The sequence below is a fragment of the Phodopus roborovskii genome, unplaced genomic scaffold (genome assembly GCF_943737965.1).
Source record: "Phodopus roborovskii unplaced genomic scaffold, PHOROB, whole genome shotgun sequence".
NCBI lineage: Eukaryota > Metazoa > Chordata > Mammalia > Rodentia > Cricetidae > Phodopus > Phodopus roborovskii.
Genome location: NW_026126443.1, coordinates 2,388,406 through 2,412,334, shown reverse-complemented (window position 1 = coordinate 2,412,334; position 23,929 = coordinate 2,388,406). Strand labels below are relative to the sequence as shown.

At 40.7% G+C, this 23,929-nt stretch overlaps 2 protein-coding genes across 2 annotated transcripts in view; both read left to right on the top strand.

The window, feature by feature from the left end:
* The window catches only part of Grin3a (glutamate ionotropic receptor NMDA type subunit 3A), a 187,026-nt gene extending 164,296 nt beyond the window's left edge, over positions 1–22,730 (top strand). Inside the window, 3 exon segments of the mRNA XM_051187802.1 lie at positions 16,392–16,556; positions 17,820–17,896; positions 22,365–22,730. Of these exon segments, the coding sequence (XP_051043759.1) occupies positions 16,392–16,556; positions 17,820–17,896; positions 22,365–22,704 (582 nt within the window). The 3' untranslated portion in view covers positions 22,705–22,730.
* Ppp3r2 (protein phosphatase 3 regulatory subunit B, beta) lies at positions 6,775–7,908 on the top strand. Its single transcript, XM_051187803.1, has 2 exons — positions 6,775–7,362; positions 7,694–7,908. Exons 1-2 carry the CDS (start codon positions 6,854–6,856, stop codon positions 7,713–7,715), a joined length of 531 nt encoding a protein of 176 aa, XP_051043760.1. The 5' UTR covers positions 6,775–6,853; the 3' UTR covers positions 7,716–7,908.
* Positions 22,731–23,929: the final 1,199 nt, after the last annotated feature.

Genomic DNA, 23,929 nt, shown 5'->3' with positions numbered 1-23,929 from the left:
ACCCTGGGTGACCAGAGTACTGCCTGAGTGCATTCTGCCAGGTGACAGTGGTGGGGCTTCTGGAATACAGTTACGATGCCCCTGGAACCCAAATAATAACACTGAGAAATTTCAAGCCACCAGGAATGAGGGAAGGGCAGAGAACAATGGCTTCTGGGGTTTCAGGAAGAGCATGTTTCTGCCAGCTTCTTTATTTGGAACTTCAGGCTCCAGCACTGAAAGGCAACCAACCTGAAGGTACCTGGATGACATCTACAGCTGTGACATTTGTCTACCTTTTGTCAGAAGGATTATATATTTCTTGCAAAAAGAAAAAAAAAGCCTCTATTTGTTGCCAGAAAAAAGAGTTCATTCCTTTGATGGCATCTTTCATTCTATATCTTCTCTTTCAATTTGTCACAACTCTCTTGTACTTAGGAGCCCATAATCTTCCTGAGCAGGGGCAGCCTCTGCGTGTCCTCAGTGTTTTTGTATGTTAGACCCATTGGTGTTCCCATAAGAAATAACTGAATAAGCACTGCCCTGTCCTCAGTGTCTACTGGCATGGTCAAACCTCATTCCACTTCAGCTAATATGACTGCTGTCCCTTGATGTCCCTGTTCTAGTCACGCAGGTCTTCTTTCTGTCCCTGCCACTGGCTTTATTCCCCTTGCTCCCATGCTTTTGCATGTGGGGTTTCTTCCATTTGGAATGCCCACCTCTTCCAAAACCATCTGGTTAACCTCTTCTGCACCATGAGATTTCAGTTCTAGCATCCCTTCCTCAATAAAAATTTCCCGGCTGAATGAACTCTTTGGATGCCAGCTATCTCTCACCTGTAATACATAGCACAAAGGCTCCATTACATCTCAGAATGTGACAGTTTTAGTGTCCATCTCCCCCACCCGATCTAGGCAACCGTTACATTACTCTAATCCAGTAGCTGCTCAAAAAATACTTGCATCCATAGAATTACATATATTTTCAACTAGTCATTGGTTTTCTAAACACCCAATTAGAATATTCAGGTAAGTCTACAGTAGTCAAAAATTATTCCTTATGCCAATTCTGGACTACGCATTGAGCCTGGTCTTCATGTCCTATATTAGTCAGTGTTGGGAATGAATCTGAGTTAGCAATAGTTCTCTCATTTTCCAAATGAACAGTGGCTTGGTTAATTAATTCTGCTGGAGGTTACAGAATTGTTAAATAACAAAACTTTAAAAATATGCACATCAAGACTCATATTTAAAACTGTTCCAGAATGACAAAAAGCCAAGTTTATTATGATTCCTAAACCTTTGGAATATACATGATAAGCATAAAAGTCTGACTAAATGATGTTACACCCTTAAATCCACACTCATTAAACTAGATTTCTCAGTGCCACAACTCAATTACCCCAGGGACTGTACCATCTTCACCAAAGTAAGTCCATTATCTGGCACAAGGCCAACCATGTAGGTTATGTTCAGTATAATCTGTTGAATGATTTAAGCTTGATGAAACCTTCCTGAGATTCAAATAAAATAAAAGGTATGTAGTCAGAGCAAGCAAACAAATAAATAGAAAGGAGAGGGGGGAAGAAAGAAAGAAAGAGGAAGAGAGGCAGGAAGGCAGGCAGGCAAGCTGTAGGGGATAAATAATGTTTAAAAAAGAAATAGGAAAGAGACAGTATAAACAAACATGCCGCATTCCCATGCTGTGCTATAGCCATTTTATATGTGTTTTAAAGACTTTCACTTTAGATGGTATCTTCTGTATACAAATGTACCTTCAATAACACTATGGCTTCATTCTTTCCCTTCTGCTTTGCTGATGAGAACCTGATACTCAGAAACAGCGTGAGCTCAGGGCCTAAGCTACAACTTAAGCTGCATTTTCTCACACCACACTGTGGCTCACATCAATATAGTTATGTCAAGTGTGGCTCCAAGACCACAGAAGCCCTTTCAGGAGAGGCTTGGGACTCCCTGCACAACTTATAGGAAGCTGCTAGATGTGTCTCCTTGCCCAGAAACCTGCTCCCCTGACTGACAAGGAGAAGGGAGTGGAAGACAGACCACATGTCTTATCACTTCCAATTTCATTGTCAGTTATTTATGCATGCAGTTGTCTCATGGCTCTTAATCTGAAAGTTATTGGGGAAAAATAAAACTGAGGGGGAATGCTTTGTTAAAACAGGAGTGCATCAGGTTTCTGGTGTCTAACAAATCAATCAATCAACCCTTTTAATTTATTGCAGTCCATATACCCTGCAGTGATACACAGAAAAGTAACAAATGGTGTTTTCCATGGAAATGACTAAGAATAATGAATAGCTAGATAAAATGGAAACAATGGCTGGAATCCCATTATGATGCCAAACTAAAAAGTTTATGAAATGTAGAACAACAGGGGACTCAACCTCATACTGACTGACAACTCTAGCTTTCAAGATGGTATTAAATTCTCTACAATGCAAGGACCAAAAGGAATTTTTGTATGTTGGAAGCATTTAAATGAGGTGGCGCCATCTCTTCAATGGTGTCTATCTCTTCAATGGTGTCTGTCCAATCATTAAATCGTTAATTCTTGTGACAACTTTTTTCCTCATGAAAAGTTTCTATGTGTACTACCTAAACTGCCCATCACAATCATCACATGAATAGGTATGTTCATGTGTCTAAGTGTTCAGGTGGGTGCATGTGTGTGTGTATGGTTGGAGGCCAGAAGTCAACCTTGGGTATCATTCCTCAGGCATCATCAACCTTGGTCTTCTGACCAGCATCTATTACTGACCTGGAGCTTGCCTGCAAAGTTAGGCTGGCTAGCAAGCAAGCCCCAGAAATCCTCTTATCCTGTTTTCCTGGCTCTGGGATTACAAGTACATACCTATTTCTGCCTCCTGGTAACACATGTGGAGTCCAGTTCACTAGTGTCTCCTTTACAGCAATAAACGTCAAATAATTATTCAGGAAAAAGCTGTAAGGAATCTTGAGTGCCTGGCAACTATCACTGACTTCCACAAGCCTACAATGAGAAGTCTGAAGAGCCCAAGTGAATGATAGAAAGCGCTGAGAGCAGGGTGCAGCAGAAGAATGTAACCAATGTCTAAGCAGTCCATCTGCCCTTCCTTCCATTTCTCTGTCTTCCTTTTCCTCCTCCCCCCCCCCACATCTTGGTCTAGTTCACAGCCAGCCTTTAATGAAATAAAATCACTTATAATAAAATGAAACTGTCTTGATTCCTTCTATCTGCCTTGCCTGGCAGAGGTCCTGAAAGGGTCAGGCCTGTATGCCTGCCTGATTTGGTCAAAGAGCCACAACAAAGGAGTGGGTGATAAGATCCAGTTGTCTAGCACTGTTAATGACTGAAAACTCCCTACTTTCTATCTTGTTGTATTAGTTGCTTTTTCCTATAAAGTTACTTTTTCCTAATAAAACTTCATGTTCAATACAAATCACAGAAGAGCACATTGATTTGGGCTTACAGCTTCAGGTTAGAGTCCGTGATGGTGGAGCAAAGACATGACAGGCAGCAGGAACAGCTGAGAGCTCACATCTTGATCCACAAGCAGAAGACAGAACACACTGGGAAGGGCATGAGCCTTTGAAAACCTCAAGCCCACCTCCAGTGACTCCTCTTCCAACAAGGCCATGCCTCCTACCAACTGGGAAGCAAGAATTCAAACATGTGGACCCTTTGAAGTCACTCTCACTCAGACCACCACACTTATCCAGGTCCCTCATGACTCTCTCATTAGCTGCCTGGTTCTGACAGGCAGACACTGTTCGCCATGTAATCACACATGGTCCGTCCTCTTCAGTCAAGTGAGAGGATACAGGTGGTGTTTGGAAAAGCTGATGTCTTCCTCTGTCTCGCCTACATTTGAAGATCCAACTCTTCAGGGCCCAGAGCTGATTATGGATAGTTTTTGCCTTGGATTCTGCTTCCTTTCCTTTAGAAGGCCTTCCTACCCTGCACCCCTCAATGCCCAGCATCCAACCTTATGCTCCCCACTCCTGCTGAAAACAGAAGGTTTAGGCAGGAGGGGCAGGCCCACATGGCCATATGTTCTGAAAGACTACCAGCTCCAGCTGCTGCTCACCTACCCTCCCCCACACCCCCAGCAGCTTCCACACACATTTAATCATTCTTACCTGTGTCTTGGCCACCAGCTCTATACACATTCCTAAGATCCCCTTGTGACTTCACACATGCCTTTGGTGACATGTGTGTAGCATAGGAACTGAGAGTAGGGCAGCTAGGGTGGCCACATGTCTGGTCCCTTGACTGGGGTCTCAAGGAACCTTATATGCAATTCTATGGTAGAAATCTGTCCACTGATGTGCGTTTATTTGCTATGGGACCAGCCTTCTGTGTGCTTGGACACTGCCATGTCTTAGTGGCCTGGAACTTTCTGAACACCTTGGCAAAGGCTTGTGCTCCCTTGATACTGATGTTGAAATCAGAGGTTGTTTACACTGCAGTTCACAATCTATACCAGAGGATTCACCAGGTTATCCACTAAAATCTGTGTATGTGATTTAGCATTTGTTATGGCTCTTTTCTAACAAATGTTTGTTAAATGTACACATACACTAACATGTCCAGGGCTGCCAGAACTCTTCCCTTAAGATGTTGCCTGTACTAGCAGAGAACATAAAAATAAAATTAGTTAAGAAAAATGGCAATGACCATTTTGGCCAACCTCAGCTCTAATGTACATGAACCTGTACAGAGCACTATTAGGCTAATTGATTCCTCTTCATAGAAGAAAGCTTAACATCAGACACCCTCAGGGCTTGCCTATCCCCCAATCCCAATCTAGAAAAATTGTGGGGCTCTATGAAGGGCATAGAGCAGAGTGGTGGGATAAGTAGCATTCAGAGATGAGCACTGACTTCAGAATCTTACAATTCAAGGTGATCTCTGCCCACTCCCTTCTTGAGATGGTCACAGTATGTAGCCACAATGAGTAAAAACTCCTGACCCTCCTGCCTCAGTCTCAAAAGTGCTGAGATTTATAGGTACATGGAACCTTAGAGCTTAATTCCCTTTAACATTACAAATTCACAAAGGCTTTATACAAACTATACCTGTTAATTTCTCTGGATAACTGGGAAAACAAGCAAATAAGCCAAAATACGTCTCTGGTAAAACAGCTTGGGTTGGTAAAGGGTGTTTTGTTTAATTTTTTAAAGCCAATGGAAGGACTCAAGAGAAAGCTCAACTGTAAGTGTATGTACTGCTATTGCGGAGGTCCTGAGTTTGGTTCCCAGTACCTACATCAGGCAGCTCACCATTGCCTGTAACTCCAGCTCCAGGGGATCTGATGCCCTCTTCTCACCTCCATAGACACCTTCATTCACATGCACACAGATAGCTACACATAGACATACACAAAAATAAAAATAAGTCCCTTTTATTAAAACAAAAAAAGTGAATTATTACTTAGCTACTTTTCTATTGCTATGATAAACACCATGACAATGGCAACTGGTAAAAGAAAGGGCATATTTGGGGCTTTGGCTCTCTGAGAAATAGGAGTCCATCACCATCACAGTGGATCTGGAAGCAAAGAGCCAAATGGAAAGAAGCAGAGAGCAACCTAGGAATGGCATGGCACAAGCCTTTAAAAGTCCTTCCCTAGTGATAAACTTCCTCAAGAAAGGCCATGCCTTCTAAACCTCCCTAAACAGTGCCACCAACTAGGACCAAGTATTCAAAGGCCAAAGCCTGAGGGGGTAGGGGACATTCTTATTCAAAGCACCACAATTATTATGTTTTTACAGAGAAAATTAAAATGATCCAGTGGCTCAGTTGTGCCAACGTCACAGACCTTCCAGCTGATTATCTTCCTCTGAACTAAAGAACATAGACATGATACACACTTGTTTTTGGAAGTGAGGGATGCTTGCCTCTCTCAGTGAGATTTAGCAGCCTGAGGTTCCCCCAGCTCCCTTTGAACTAGATTGTTCTTGGACCACATGTATTTTTTATATGTGTAGAGAACTGGAGTTGCTACTCCAAAGAAAAGAAAGATTAATTCTGGCTGAGAGAACAAACCTAGTGGAATCGAAGGAGGGAGTGAGAAATGTAAGCTGCCCCTCTCAGCACACACAGGCTGTCCCTAGACACATTACAAAAGATCTCTAATGAGCTCTGTGGGACAGCCAGCCCCAGGCATCAGACACAAAGCAACAGAGGCCATGTTCTTGGGAACAGTAACTATTATTTTATTTTTTTAAAGTGCTCTGAATTACGAAGTTTTTGTATTTCTTAAGAGCTATGTTGGTGTCTGTAATTTCAGTTCCTGAAAGAGGTCCAAAAGGACGCCATTCTGGCTGCTCCCAGGGAGAACTATGGGGAATTTACTTCATATCAATGCTTGAACTATGATTTTATCTGACCCTTACACCACCCTTCAAAGGAAGCATCAGTCTGATGTTATCCTCAGTCAGTGGTTTAATATATGTCCGTTATGTATATATTGTCTGTCAAGCTATGTATGTAGTCTTTGCTGGAGATAACACAGTGGATTATCTAGATATGTTCCTAGCTCCCTTGGGGCTCCCATTTCTTGGGAAAGGGAGATGAAAGAGAAAATAATTTCCAGGAGAAATTGTAAGGAAGACCTGTGTTACAGAGGAGGTCAGCTCAGTGACAGCTATCCCTTTCCTGAATAGCCCGCGTTTGTCCTCCCATCCCCTCCAGCCTCCATTTCCCCTCTTATTGTCCTCACTGAGTTACTGGATTTCACCTTCCCTGCCTGCTGCCCACCTCTGGTTCCCACGTGCTCTCTCTCGCGAGATGCACAGGCCAACGGCAGCACTCTCTGCCTTGCTGTCTCCTCCCTCCCACTGGCTTTACCAGCTCTACTGCCCCCGCCATGGGAAACGAGGCCAGCTACTATTCCGAGATGGGCAACCACTTCGACCAGGATGAGATTAGAAGGTTGTGCAGAAGCTTCAAGAAGATGGACTTGGACAAATCCGGCTCTCTGAGCATAGAGGAGTTCATGTCGCTGCCTGAGCTGCAACAGAACCCACTGGTGAGTCGAGTAATCGACATCTTTGACACGGATGGCAACGGGGAAGTGGATTTCCACGAGTTCATCAGGGGCACCTCGCAGTTCAGCGTCAAGGGCGACGAAGACCAGAAGCTAAGGTTCGCCTTCAGAATCTACGACATGGACAAAGATGGCTACATCTCCAACGGGGAGCTCTTCCAGGTGCTGAAGATGATGGTGGGTAACAATCTGAAGGACTGGCAGCTGCAGCAACTGGTAGACAAAACCATCTTGGTCCTGGATAAGGACGGCGATGGCCGGATATCCTTCCAAGAGTTCTGTGATGTGGTTAGAAGCATGGAGATCCACAAGAAGTTGGTCGTGTTTGTGTGAGTTTTGTGGGGTTTTTGTTGTTGTTGTTATTGGGGGTTTTTTTTTGTTTTTGTTTTTTTTTTGTTTTGTTTTTTTTGTTTTTGTTTTTTAGTTTGATCTTTTTTAAGGGCTTCAGTCAACATATTTAGCTTTCTTCTCTTTCAAGATGTATTCAAGATATTCAGCTACTGTCTCTCTGGCTAACCAGGAAGTGTTTCTCTTTACCTCTGCCACCCCTGCAGTGTTATTAAGTTACCTCTCCATAACTACAGACAAAGGGGGGGGGGAGGCAGGGAGAGAAATCAAAAATTGAAATAATTCTCATAAGTGCCTTTTTCTTTGTTTTAGAGAACACGGTCAAGAAGACTAAAAGCTTAAAAATAAGAAAATGTACATCTTTGCTTTCTTTCTCAAGGCTGTGTATATGGGAGAAGACTACGACTCTCATGGAGTGTTGGGAAATCTTTTCGTTTACTTGTGGCACTCAGACTTTTAACAAATGGTTAAACTTCTCATTGTAACAACTATCAAAAATACATTTATCTTTGCTTAGTATCTTTCAATCATTCTCTGGGCACTAATACCTCCATAACAGGATGCACCTGACTCTCCATGGTCATCCAGAAATCCCTGAGCATGTTTGAGGGGTTGAAGTCAAAATGGGGAGATTTGTCTCCATGCTTCAGCCTACCAGAAAGTAACCTCAGAGTTCATGTGAGAACAGCTAACTCTGGGCCAAATGGCCAGCCCACCCACCTCAGTATGACAGGTTTTTGACCTTGTAGGTTCAGAAAAAGCAGTATTCTGGTCAGACTGGGCAACATCCTCCCCACACCCAGCCTCACCCAGTTGGGGTAAATGAGACAGAGTCAGTTTTCCCCCAGGGCAGAATTAGCAGATTCAGGTTGAGGTGACCTTTCTCAGGATGCTGAAATACTGTTGTTCTGAGAGATGATGAGAAATGCAAAGATTGGCAAACAAAATGGTAACACTGGATCAGCTTGCTTTTGAGAATCTGATGTGGTTCCTAGCAGAGATGCCAAAAGCTGTCTTATCTCAAGAAGGTTTCCTCCATTGTAACATTTGACTCAAGAGTTACTCAGGCCGGAATAATTAAACTAGGATTATAGGATTCTAGACAAGATGCACCTTTCTCTGCAATTCACATGAATAATGTTTGTGGCCTGAGAACAGCAATGATAGATGTAGAAGCTCTGTTCTGTTTTGGAGTTGGTTTATCACTATTGTTTGTCCCCATAAATGTCACTAGCTCCATGAAGCCCCTTATACTATTGTCAATTAATAGAGTACAAGGTGTCCTTGGAAGGGCAGATGCCCCAACATCTGCCACTTCACAGACTGCTCCCCATAATGAGCTGCCTGATATAATGAAATAAACTCTCACTACACGTACCCAGTCGAGAGACACCACTTAACCATTTCTAGATTTGTTATACTTTAAAGAAGCTGTCAATTAGTCTTAGGAGGTAGAAATTCACAGATTTCATTACTTGCAAGGTACCCATCTATCCCAAGGAATACTGCAACACTTTTCATATTATACTTTATTGGGAACCACAAGGAATAGGAATCCCCAACTCTATAACCCCTTTTCCATCATAAAATACATGTTTGGATTGTGCAAATAATGCCATCCCTGTAGCATTGGAGTCAAACCCATTTCACAATAGTTAAGACAATTTAACATCCAAACACTCCAGGGTATGGATTCAGTTAAAACAGAGTCACTACAGCCACTTATTAGCTGGGTGAATATGAGCAACTTAGCTTCTGTGTCTTTCTATCCACGTTTACTTTGAAGATTCAAAGAGATGAAAAATGTTCACTCTGTGTAAAAGGCTCACTCTGTCTTCCCTCCCTAGCCTTCCTTCTCTGGCTGTGAAATCGGTGTGGAAAGGATACTGGGATCCTTTGCAGCCTCACATTTTTACACTTGGCCACAACCACTCTAAAATTAGTTGGACATCTATGTAATTTCATCCCAAAAAGGAAATGGTAGGAACAGATACCAAGGCCCTCTTCACCACTCATGTGCAAATCAGCTGACAGATGTCTCAACTTGAGACCTAGAAAACACTTAAAGAGAGACTTTCATCCTAGCCTAACACTTCTGACTTTGATAGGAAATGTTAGTAAGAATGGTAAGGATAACCCAAGATCTCCTGATGACAGATGTTGTCACTCTGGAAACACACTTTCAAATTGGAAAAAAAATTGAAATTATGATTAAGGATTTTATTCCTTTGTTTATGTTTAACAAGGAAAATCTTTTGGAGTAGCTGGATTAAATTAGTTGCCCAACCAATCTATATATCATAGTTGCCCAAAGTAATAACCCTGACACGACTACTTGTTTCTGATTATGGAACAGAAAATATTTGGCTAGATATTTGGAGAAATGGATCATATTGACTAACAAGCTAGAATGCTTTTTTTTCTCTCAGTTAACTGCCAATTTAAAAAACAATAGCTCTGTGTAACTCCTTGGAGTGACAATAACAATTGATGTGGATGGGGTAATCAGCTTGTAACTTTCATCACATCATCTGATCAGCACTGAGGTGGTGTCATCATCTCAGTCTCACAAATGATACAAGCAATCTTGTCCAAGGACATGAGGCTGGAAAGAAGCAAGGAAAGACTCAAGACAACAAAGACCAAGGTTCCTTTCTTTTCTCCCATATTAAGTCCCTTCCCTCTTGTTCCTATGGTTACTATGTTCACTTGCCTCAAATTATTCTTAATGATATTATTTATGTAGTCTGGTCAATCCAATTTCCACAAGAGGAGAAACAAAGAACTAACAAACTAACTGCCTGTCAAGGAGCAAAAGACCCAGACCTCTTCAGTTTTATGCATTGCAAAGAAACAGCCTTATTTTTAAAAGGTGTGTGTGTGTGCGTGTGCATGTGCAAGCATACAAAGCATAGGTATGTGAGGACAATAGGTCCACCCTAAGTGTTGTTACTTGCATTTCAAGAGAGTATTTCACTGGGACCTGGGGTTACTGCTGTGATTAGGCTCGCTGGTCAGTGAGCTCTAGAGGCCCTCCTGTCTCCTCCTTCTCCACTCTGTGATTACAAGCGTGCATCACCATGCCTGGATTTTTAACATGAGCCCTTGGAAACAGTTTTAAACTACCTTCCTATTTCATCTTAGCATGAGAAACAAGTGACTATATTTAAGTTAAACTGATAACAGCAATATGCTTCAAGGTTACACACATTGGTAGCAACACATTGTTGTGATTCTATATTAAAGAGGTGTGGCTGCTCTCCAACATATGTTATAATTTCCAAGCCACTAGAAAGACGCTCTTTTTGAAACACAGGGAAAATAGTGACTCAGCATAAATGGTTTGTATTCCAAGTCAGTCATACTTCAGAAATATCATAAAGGTGTAGGAGTGTAGCTGATAGTCTAAGATTTACACTGCATATTTGGGAGTGGGGGAAGGGAGGATAGTAACATAGGGCTCGGGCTCTCATGCATGCTAGGCAAGCATTCTCCAACAAGGTTGTATTCCAAGGACCTGGAATCCTTTTCAAGATTACCTATGCTGGTAGCCAGTGACTGCGACATACAAACTGTGTCACAACACCTTAAATAATTTATAATGAAAAAGTAACAGTGCACAGACATAGCAGTAAAGCTCTGTAGTTGGGAGGATGTTCTCTGGCAGTTCATAGACTAAATCTAACACACAAATATGCATTTTTGTTGTTGTTGATATGGCAGTTTAAAACCTGGTTTTGCCATTATTTTTTAAAACCCAACAATCGCCTGGTATAGTGGTGAATGCCTTTGATCTCAGCATGTAAAAAACACACATAATCCAAAGATTTTAAATGAAATTTAAAGTTTAGCTTAAAGGAATGTAGGCCATCCTATGATGGAAGTGACCTTTTAGGGTATAAGCCTCTGAAGTATTGGAACAAAGTTGAAAGTCTTGAAGAAATCTTAACACATCTCCATTCCCTAGCAGAAAAACTCAAGATGGACTGAAGATATTAGTATTCCTCCAACTCACCACTGCACACAAAACATTTTTCTCAAGACAACTAAAACAATAGAAGAATTTAAGGTGGGAAAAATATATGTATGCAGTTTCAAATCCAAATAACTAATAATAGATACTATAGGAAAATTTAAAGTGGAAAAACATAAAAAATAAGGAAAGGTCAATAGCTTCTTAAAGTCTTCTGAAATACATAAAATATGGAAAAGTCAAGTATATGATTCACAGAAAAGTCAGGAAAAATAAGCATGGAAAAATATTCACCTAATTAACAGTAAGTAGTCCATGTAATTAACTATAATTACAATAATTAAAGTGGTACAATAAAGCCAGTGGTAGAGTGCTTGTTTAACACGCATGTGGTCCTGGTTTTGATGTTAGCACCAAAAAGAAAAAAAAAAGGAAAAACTAGTTATGAAATGAGGCTGGTGAAGTTATGTCAATCTGGAGCTTTGCAACATCTTGTACCTTGGGTGGCACTGAGACTAGTTTCTGCCACTTTTACAGGTCATTTCAGACATTATCAATCACCAAAATAGTTCTAGCCATTGACCTGGTAACAACACCCAGGCCAGTATTTACCACAATAATCCAAAATGATAATGTTTACCTGATAAGACTTTTTTTTAACTGCAGCAGTATTTATTATATATAATAAAGTATAATAACTAACAAATTGAGGGTAGTAAATTATAATAAAAGAAGCAATAGACTTAACTCATTGAAGTTAACAAATATATTTTAGAAATTAATATTAAAGGTTATTTTTGTTTTTTGATTTTTATTTTGCAAGACAGGGTTTCTCTGTGTAGCCCAAGGTTGTCCTGAAACTTGCTCTCTAGACCAGGCTGGCCTCGAACTCACAGATATCTGACTGTCATTACCTCCTGAGTGCTGGGATTAAAGGTTTGAGCCACCATTGCCCAGGGAAAAGTATTATTTTAGAAAAAAAAATTGTTTAAAAAAAAAACATAGCATGTACTTACTTACCATTCTAGAAAAAATTTATATGCCAAATGAGCTTAGTTCAGGAACGACAGAATTTTAATATAATTATATGGGACCAAGCATGGTAGCTCACCCCTATAATCTCAACATTCAGGAGACTGAAGCAGTAAGAGTTCCATGAGTTCACTGCCAGTTTGAACTACATGGTGAGCTCCAAGCCAGCCTAAGCTACAATATTAGACTGTTTTAAAAAAAAAAAGTATCTTATATTAAAAGGATATTGTTATCTCAAATTGAACTGCTTATAACTCCTCATTCAGATGGGGGTGAGGCCCCATGAGTTCTTCACTTATCCATGATGGAATGTTGATGGGATCAGTCTTATACAGGTAACCATCACTGCCATGGCATGTATAGAAAACAGTTTCAGGCTCTTATGTTGTTTTCAGTTTCCCCCTTTGTTATGTTTCTAGAGATTTGAGAGGGTGATTTAGATATCCCATTTAAGGCTAAACAATTTTGGTTCTGTATTAATCAGCACCCACTACAAGCAGAAACTTCTTTGACCAAGGCTAAAAATCAAAATCATGAAGATTAAGATGAAGTTTATCAACATTCCCATTTAGCAAAACAACAGTAGATGCCCTCTTATGATTTACAATGGCCCAGCCATAGGCTTTTGACAAGGTTTACAGTACCAGACATTCTTCTTGTGCAGAAAGCTTCAAGTCCAATTAGAAAACAGTTGCTCCCATAATGGTCATGCTATTATTACTCCAATGGGTACATCTTGCCTTCAGAGTCAGTATTATAGCATTCAGGCTCTAATCCTTTCTCTTGCTCAGTGGCCTACATAGCATCTTCTAGAACTATCAAAGTTAGCCAGCAGGAAGTAATCTTCCAGTTCAGCTTCAATTAGATTTTTCTAAATCCTGAAACCACACTGTGTGGTATATTTGACAATAGGGTCTTATCAACAATGCAAAGGAATGCATCCTACTCCTGACACTGGAATTTTTACTTCCTAGCTTATGGCTTCTGGTAGCAGCATTATCCATCTATGTAGGGTATTTCTATTCAATGTAGATTGCTTTTATTGTGTAAAATGTGATATAATTTGGGATACCTAAATTGTCTGAGTATGGAATTGAAGAATAAAGTCCTTAACTCTTTGATAATCTTTAGCATATCATTGGCATTTAAAGCCATAAATCTGAATAAGAAAAAAAAATAAGTATAGCAAGGAATGGGAATTGTGCCATTAATTATAGTCAGAAAGATGGAGATTTGCAATGAGGACTGAAGTGGAAGCAAGAGTGAGAAGTATCCTCAAAAATTAAGTGAAAACATATCAACGCAGGTAACAAACAAGGTGGCTCACAGTGACTGAAGAAGTTGGACAATAACAAGTGGGTCCAAGTCAGAAAGAGAGGAAAGAGAATGAAAGAGGATAATTGGAAACAATGGATAGAGACAACTCTGTAGAAAATCAGAGGGGTAACATAGGAGTTGCTTTGTGCTGTAGATAGCCTGTGGATGGGAAGAATTAGTTTCATGGGAACATCATTAACATATTAGGTTCGAATGATGAGTGAAATACTTTCATAGCATTCCTTCCTGGAGGCCATCAGCTGTTCCAAGTGACCCCATATTAAAAAATATAAAAGAGTTTGGGCACCAACAAAATTGGTGGTCTTGGTCTCTACATTTCCTGGAAGCATCAATGGTCTTGGCAGAAACCACACATTTGATGATAACAAGCATTGCTTTTTATCTGGATCTAGTTTGTTCTTAGAAATGTGATGACTAGTGTTTGCAAAATGGTGGCATGCTTTCCATTACGCTCACAGGAAAACACAAACTATATTCCCACTTAATTCAAAACCACATTTGGATTTCCTAATTATCATGAAAATACTCGGGCATCTATGCATGCACATTCCTAACACATAATGCATGGATTGTGGTATCACAATGCACCAAGATGGCTGCATAATCTTAAGCATTTAACATCAGATAATTTATTTGTTGATTATTCATTTTGTGTGCTAAAAATTGAACCCAGTAGTAAGTGCTCTACTACTGGGGTGCAGATACAAAACAAATGCTTAGTATATTTAAAAGAACATTATCTAGTTTGCTTTTTGTTGTTGTGATATGGCACTGACCAAAACCAAATTTGGGGAGGAAGTGGTTTACTTTATAGCATGGAGAGAAGTCAGCGCAGGAACTCAAACAGGAGCAGAGGCAGGAAGGACAGTAAAGCTACTTACTGATCTATTCTCCATGGCTTGCTCAGCTTGTTCTCTTATACAACCCATGTGCTCAGCTGTGATATAACCCATAGTCAATCATTAATAAAGAGAATGCCTCCATAGACTTTCCCACAGGCCAATGTAGTGCAGGCAGTTCCTCAATTGAAATTTCATCAAGTACCTCTACTTCATATCAAACTGACAAAAAAATAACAAGTACAAGGAGAAAAAGGTTGAATTACAGCTTCATCCTTACATCTTATCACTCAGACTCAGACACAGTGTTTGGATTGATACTCACAGGTAAACTATAGTGGATTTCAATTCTGATGCTTATTTTTTTTTAAATAAAAAATTTGGTAAGTTGCGATAGAGAATTCATAGTGAGAAAGCAGATAACAAAAGACACCCACAAGAGAAATTGGCAGAAAGCACAGATGTCACCCTGTATCTATAGCCTGGTTCCCTCATATATTAGTATGTTGGATATGGGGAGACATAATATCTAAGCACCTCAAATGTGAAATGGAGGTAATTAATATTTAAAGGAGGATTAAAAGATCATCATATCAGTATACACATATAGACTCTACTAAATTCCTAGTTTAAAAATAAACATAGAGGACAGCCAGGGCTACACAGTGAAACCCTGTCTCGAAAAACAAACAAACAAATTCATAAATAGGTAAACATACAGAACTGAAGAATGGCTTAATAGTTAAGAGCATGTGTTGCTGCTCTTCCAGAGGATCCAAGTTCGATTCCCAGCACCTATGTCGAAGTGAACAGCTGTCTTTAACTCCATTCCAGGGAATCCAACACCCACTTCCGGCTTCCATGGACACTTGCATGTGTTGTACAGATATACATGCAGGCAAAATACCCACATATATAAAATAAGGTAAACCCTTTTTTTAGTCTATTAGTTTATAGGTATAAAAGACGTTTAAATAAATGTATAAACTCAACACAGCTTATAAATTATTGGGATAATATGAGAAAAATTAGATTTTTGTACATACAAGAAAACCTATGTGTTTAATAGAAAGGTGACCCAGTGTGAATTACACTTTTTCCTTACCTTGACAGTACCTAAAAGAAACAAACAAACAAACAAACAAAGTATGGCTCATTTAGAGTTCCTGCTGAACATTTGATGGTGTGAATGTTGAAATCCAACAGTAATTCTCTGTTTGAGCAGTAATATATTAAGCACCAACTAATTACCAATGATAATGACACCACCAAACAAGCTTTTAGCATAAAAGTCCTCTATATATTTACTTCCTTCTAAAGCTGCAAAACTCCTTTCAAAAAGCCAGAAAGTGGCCTCCTTTTCCTTCTTCAACACAGCTGCTTCATTGTGTGGCCTAGTACAACTTTCTTTACCTCACTCGTTTATTTCCACAACTATTAAGTCATTGAAGTAAAGGGTCCCAACATTCTCTGCCAGATCTAACTTCTAGGATTATTCAACGCATGATCTTTACTCCTTAAATCTGTGCCTTCTCTGCTTCTTCATAGTCAACTGTTTCAGATTTTTATTTCTCTGCCTCTAAGAAATGGAAGCACAGTCCAGATGTAAAGCCTTTGTACAACTCCTGGGATGACACACAGGGGTATCCATGTGTGAAGACTGTGTCAGCAGCAGCCTGAAGTCACCCAGGGTGTGTCCTTCCTGGCAGGGTATAAGGGTGTTCACTCAGAGAGGAAGGGTCTCCAGCTAAAGTAAAACTGATTCAAAAAGAGCAAATGACTACCGGGCTGCATGTGTCATGACACGGCCTTTTCTGTCTTGTCACAGACTTTACAAATGGGCATCAAGCATTTCTCTGGACTCTTCGTGCTGCTGTGCATTGGATTTGGCCTCTCCATCTTGACAACCATTGGTGAACACATAGTGTACAGACTGCTGCTACCACGAATCAAAAGCAAATCTAAGCTGCAATATTGGCTGCACACAAGTCAGGTGAGTTCTGAAGGACTCTTGTACCAGTGCTCCTGTATTTAAGAATTCCTGGGGAGGAAATGACTCAGGGCAGTTTGTCAACTGACAAATGACAAGAAACCAAGAGAGGGATGGCCAAGCACTAGGGGTCGTAATTTCCTTTAGCCCACTAACCCACCTACCCATAAATTGAGGACCCGAAGTGTCCCTCCCTTTCCTGAAATACTACTGCCACCCATAGAAGACACAATTTAACTGTTATGAACCCTGTTTCACTTAACAAAGACCATCTGAAGAGATGATGTGAAAAATCCATTCCCCTGCGATTCTTCCCTTGGCAAGGTAAAAGCTAGTAGGGGTCTCGAGTTCCCATTTGCTTTTAGGAGATCCCATTCCCCTGGTCTATTTATCTGTCAGTAGTTCTAAGGTTTGTTTATGTGAGGCCATGTCTCATAGAAGCAAGATTTTCTCTTCTAAGACAGACCCCATTACCCAATTTACAAAGATGGTTAAAGACTATTTAGAAACACTCCTTTGTTCATCTCTACATGTGTGAAACCAATGTGGGCATCCATGCTGTAGTCAGAAAGTACTTTAGCAAATCACAGCTTCATGTCCATGTAAGATGGATGAGCCACCCCACATTCCCAGTGTGGGGTCCCTTCTGCATCCAGGAACTCCATGACTTGCCTCATCTCTTGAAGGTGAGGCTGAACAGGTTTCTGCTTTTGCCATTCACCCACTCTGTTACTCGTTGCCTTGTTCAGTATTTGTTGTTGTTATTGTTATTGTTTGTTGTTTTTGTCTTTGTTTTATAGACAGATAACCTATTTTCTCACAGTTGAACCCTATTCTTCATACTTTCTGGGAAGTTGTTGGTATCCTTGAAGTCTGCAGACAAGTAATCTCCTCTGTTGTATGCTAATATAGTTAAATCCTCCGGAAACCTGCTCCCTTCCTTGGATTTGTTACTTTGGACTCAATTCTGACAACTGTACAAGGCTTTGTACCATTCAAGAGTTGTTGGTTTTCACTTTGTATCATATACCATTTCACCATCCAAAGCATTTCTCCTCCTTCCAGAAATAATTAGCTGTAATTTAGAATCCTTGTTACCTTGCAAAATGTGACTGAATGTTGACCTAATTTCATACATGCCTGAAATTTTGGTTAAAGAAGCCAATGTCTGCAGCTACTAGATATAGTCTGTGAAATTTCAAGCAGTGTCTTTGTCCCTGGTATTCACATTCCAAATGATCTCTGTGAATCTGTTCTTCCTACCAGAGATTGCACAGAGCATTAAACACGTCATTTGTAGAAGAAAAGCAGCCACGTTTCAAGACAAAACGTGTTGAAAAGAGGTAAGAGATCAAAGCTATTGCTAAAGCCTTTGCTAAAATAAAAGTTGAGACATGTGATTATACTCCATATTCCAAAAGGAAGTTACCACTAAATAAATTGTGGCAATCTGCTGATAAACAAAATCAATATAAATAGATATTTTCAGTTATGATGAATTGAAACTGAAAATAAACAAATCCATGCACATACACACATGTATAGACTGAAATGCACCACAGACAAAATATTGAAAAGTTTAAAATGCAGGTATGTTGGGCTTCAGAGCCTGGTGTTTGGGCCCAGTCCTGTCTCCAACATTTAACAATATGTGTTACTTAACATCGGTGCCTCAGACTCCTCATCTATGAAATGGGTAAAAAAAAGTAACCACTCCTAAGAGTTGTTATAAGCTATAAATGAGATAGTAAGCTAAAAGCTCTGAAAGTAAGGCAAATGTCTAAGAAATACAACGAGTATCATGTACCAAATGCACAGAACCCTTCATTCGTGGGTATAGCTGGTGATCATTTTTTTTCCCACCTGAATGCCCTCTTGGCACGTTTCAATTTCTCACCTCTCCAGCACTCCTGAGAATGTGAAACAAGCTACAGAGATTCCTACTAAGTACACTTTCTGGCACTCTCATCACTCCTTAGAAAAGGTCTTCACTAATATGAAAAGGAATTAAATGTCTCAAAGGTCCACACCTTCACTACAGCCAGACTGTTGATGGCTGTGTCCTCATCAAACAGACTGAAGATGTCAGAAACACTCCAGGTCTGCTGTTTGCTGGCCTCTGCTGCCGCTGCCCGAGGCTGCCCTCCTGGATCTCTCACATTCCCCATGGCCTCAGATACAGCATTGACTTTGAGAACTGATGGCATATCTTCAGCTCAAAGCTGGGATTTCTGTGTAGTTTAAAATCTGACACTAACACCTCTCATTCATAACAGAAGGACAATGGTATACAGCAGGATTCTTGTCTAGCTTGGATCTCCTCCATGGCTGCTTTATTCCCTGGGTTGCATCTAACTTGTCAGAATCATTTACAATCTCTTAAGGCTCCTTTCTAGTCACAGAATAACCTGTCACCTGCTGTCAGTGTGGTATCCCCTTGTCACAGTACAAGTCTGTTAGTGACAAGCTACAGACTACTCAGGTCACAGCTGTTCTGTTACCTTAGGGAGATTTTTCTATAATTCTTTAATCAGAGAAACATCAGAAGACATAGCTGTACATTTTTTCCAGAAACACGAAGCCCAGTGACCCTGTCCCATTAATGGTGCTTTTCCCTCAACTTACCTACTTTTCTTAGAGTCCCTTCCTTACTCTGACAAAAGCTAAGACATAATATGACTTCATCACTGTGACCCAATTAATCTTCAACCTGTCACTAACATACTTGCATTGTGGTACCATACCACAGAAGGGGGCTGTTAGGAGACTCTGTGACTGAAGAGATTTTAAGAGACAATGGAAATGATTCTGATAAGCTGGCTATGGTCCAGAGAGATGGGACTTTAGCACTGGGGCTGCAAGCCATGAAAAAGAATCATGCTGTCTACCCTTTCCTTTTATTGTGAATGGCCCACACTTCCTGTGGCAGTCTCTCTACAGCCCAGAGCCTGCAACCTTACAAACTCCATATGTATTTGAAGACTCACAGTTATGTTATCAGTTCTGAATAATTCAGTGGCATACTGAGCTTCAATCTTACATAACTGCTCCAATGAAGCTTGTATTGCTCATTTTATTGTGAAATATTTCTCATTCTATTGGTCATGTTCAGCTTTCAAAAATCAGAAAAGGCTTGACCAAAACACAATCTAATTCCTTCTACTTAGTCAGTCCTTTACCAAAACACACACACACACACACACACACACACACACACACACACACACACACTCCTTCTAATTAGACACCTTATCTATTTAAGCATCTACCAAATTGCATTCATAGGTATTCCAGAGCCACACATAAATTATCAGAGCACAGTGATACTATCAACTAGAGGATGTTACAAAGAATTCCTTATCACTGTTATATTCTCACACAGATACTCCAAGATTTGGGTAGCCAGATCACCTGTCTCTATGGCTATATGAACAGTCTAATGAAATGGGTAGACAACTCTATTTTTAGTGTTTTTCCTCTGCCAGTCATTCTATAGTACTAGAGTCAGGTTTACTGACTTGAAAATATCCTTTCTTCTCTTCAAAGAATAAAATGCAAATGTCCATGCCATTATGACATGATATCTTGCTCTATTCTCCATATTTATTGAATGAATTTGGAGGGTTAGATGAATGGAAGATTACATGAGATTGGTGGCTTGGAGAAATTCTAAGCCAAGGTACTAAGGCAGATATTAATACACATTAGTGAATATTTCAAGAGAGTTTTTATCTGTGATTCATTATTTATTCAGTGTGGAAACTTAAAGGCCCAACTCTAAAGTCAGGGAAGCAGTTGTAGGTAGAATCACTGTAGAACTTTTTCCCAGACCATAACACAGGAAAAGTGAGCTCTTGGGGGGGGGGTGCCTCTAGATGTATAAGACCTCAACAGGAGAAATACTGAGGAATACCAGGACTTTTCGGGTATCTGTATTAATGCCCTGGGCAGGTTTCAGTCAGCTTCTGCTATGTGAAGCCACTCCAATACTTACTACCAATAATGAATAATAAATAGATCAGCTGACTCATTCATATACCTGTAGCTAGGTTGGGAAAAGGGGAAAAGCAGTTAAGGGTTGCCTAATCCATTGTCTTCTGCTGGAACAACTAGGAAACCTGTGTACTTTCTCCATCTCTGCCACCAATCAACAATGGTCAATGAGAACTTGCATGGTATCTCAAGAAATTTGAAAAATGACAATATGCAGGGTCTTTAGAAGTTTAGGTGTGGAACCGCTCAACCTCCTTAGTCCCTAAAACAAATAATGAGCCCAGAGTCAAGGGTGATGGCTCTTGCTTGTAAATCCCAACACTTGGGAGACAGAGGCAAAAGAATTCCACAGGTTCAAGACTAATTTGGACTACATAATGAATTCCAGGCCAGCCTGGGCTACAAAATGAGACCTTGCTTCAAACAATGTTATGAACTAGACCCATAGACCAAGGAAAGGGGTCATGAATTAAAAGGGAATGAAGAATTAAACCATTTTAGCAATCTACTTCTGGACAAAGCAATACAGAATAAGTCTTCGTGTTTTGTTCTCAACTATGTAACTACATCAAGAATCCATTTCCCTTCCCCTTGCCTTACCAACTCCAGGTTACCTTTCCACTCTCCCAGACAATTAGGACACCAGGAGTAAAGCTGATTCGGCTTTATGGGAACAAAACACTAGGATTTAATAGGGTTTCCTATTGTGCTATATACAACATGGTAAACAGTAAAAGTGGTCATAATCAGCAGTTACACTGCTTAGACTAAGCTGATCTCACAGTGAGAAATTTGTCTCATAGAATCCAACTGTCAAGGTGTATTTAGAAACTTGCCCAGCTCCCTCCCATACCCATCTAGTATCCTACAGCCATGTCTCCATGATGGTGGCAAGTGGCATATGCAAGCATGAAGGAATTATAAATCTATCTATAGTCATTGCTACCTCAGCAAGAATCAAGGGTGCTTATTTTTGTTTGCTTTTAAGCATCAAACTTGACTTGTCATTCTTAATCTGCATAAAATTGTTCCTGTAGTGAGAAACAAGAATATGCCTTTATTCACCCCCCACAGCACAGTATAGCCCAGAAGTGATACAAGTCAGCCAAAACATAGTGAACCAGTGCTTAGAGCACTACATCTGAACAAAGATTTCTCACTCTTATTAATCTCTATAGCCATAGGATGTTTCAGGCAGCACTGCTTTCTGAGCACTGCTTATGGGTAAGGTATAAAAATGTACCTGGGTGTGGGAAAGATGGCTTTGCAAGTAAGAGTGCTTGCTGTGCAAGCAAGAGGACCTAGTTGAGTCCCCACCACCCAAGTTAAAGCTCAATATGACTACATGTGCCTGCAACCCCACTATTGGGGGATGGGGACAGGCAGATCCTGAGAGCTTGCTGGCTAACCTAACCAAAATGGTAACTTTGTGGACCCTTCTAAAGTGAAAAACAATGTGACCTCAACATGTGTTTATCTGGCAATGAACCCCACCCACCTATATTCTCGTTCTCTCTCCCTCCTCCTCCTCTTCTCCTCCTCCTTCTCTAACACACACACAGAGATGTTTTAAATAATTCATAACACCACTTCTCACTTCGCCAAAAGATATCCAATCTGTGTGTCAAAGCAACATAAGGCTTGGTAAAACCTTTCAGTTCATGGCTCCTATTTTTCCCATGGCACTCTAATCAGGCAGCCCACTCATGGCATGGTGACTTCAATTCTACAAACATAACTAGTTCTCCTTTGTTCACATAGCTGATGAAGATGGGGTTGTAGGACAAAAGGGGACTCTGAATTGTCTTTGTTTCCTAGATCCAACATGGGACCCCAACAGCTCATGGTGTGGAATACTTCTCATCTAAGTCATGACAACCAACGAAAATACGTCTTTGGTGAGGAGGGAGGACAAAATCAGCTGGGTACCCAGACCCACCAGAACATCCCTCTCCCTCCAAGGAGAAGAGAGCTCCCTGCCTCACTGACCACCAATGGGAAAGCAGACTCCCTCAATGTAGCTCGGAACTCAGTGATGCAGGAACTGTCCGAGTTGGAGAAGCAAATCCAAGTAATCCGCCAGGAGCTGCAGTTGGCTGTAAGCAGGAAAACAGAGCTGGAGGAGTTTCAAAGGACAAATCGGACTTGTGAATCCTAGGCAGTGCCATGGCTCCTCTTTCTCAGCCCTTGGTATTCTGAAGCCCTTGAAGCACTTTGTAAAGCTCTTTTGTACTGACTGACAAGGTGTGGAGTCTGGTAGTGAAGTGTGCTGTTATCAGCCTAACATGCAGCAGCAGCTGCAGCAGCAGCTCTTCCCACACATGCCCCCAGGTCTCCAGGGTAAGAATCTTTTCCATAGCAGGAACCTAGAATTAGTCAGGAGTAAAGTCTGCAAGGGGATCAATGAGCAGTCAGAGAACTCTGGCTCCTGACAACCTTTTCACCTGGTGCCACAATAATATTTCTGGTTTTAGGCCTTTCTCTGCACTTCAACAAGAGATAAAAATTGTTGCTCATACCTGTCTTACTGGGTTGGTTTTTATTATTATTACAAAATAGAATTATCCGGGTTTGCAGATTTGATACAACTCCCCAATCTAGATTTGTATAATCTGAATAAGCAGGGTAGGAGTCAGGAAATCAGGGGCAAATCAGATACTTAAAAAAAAAAAAAAAAAAAAAAAAAAAAACTGAATAAAGCTCAGAATTACCACAGGTAAGGATTGACTGGCTAAGTTAGAACCACATGCTCAAGCAGCTCTGGGTCTCTGAGCCCATTGATGCACCACTATGAAAGGGAAGCAGGGAGTGAGAGCAGAGGGCAGGCAGATGGCAAACTAACAATGCACAAGGGACATTTAAAATAAAGCTCTGGGCTAGAAAGGCAATTTGGCTAAAGAATGTATTGCACTATACTTCTAATGTAAGCATCTCTACCATAGTGTGTGCCTTTTATAAAGGAGAAACAGAGCAAGGTCATGTCCTTAGCAGGAACCTGTGCTATCCCCTAGTTAATGCCTTTAACAGGGTCTGGGAGCTGACACTGTTTTTTTTGTTTGTTTGTTTGTTTGTTTGTTTTTCATGACAAGGTTTCTCTGTATTGCTTTGGAGCCTGCCCTGGAACTAGTTCTGTAGACCAGGCTAGCCTTGAATTCAGAGATCCACCTGCCTCTACGTCCCAAGTGCTGAGACTAAAGGCATGCGCTTAGGGAGCTGACACTGTTAAGGAGCCTGTTTTGCATACCACATGTGAGGCTGTTTTCAGATCAGTGGTCACCTCTCTTAGCCTGAGGAACCCCAGAAGCAACCAGTGAGTTGTGAACACCACATATCAAATACTGGAGTCTGCCCTGCATCACAATCTCCCATCCTTAAACATATTG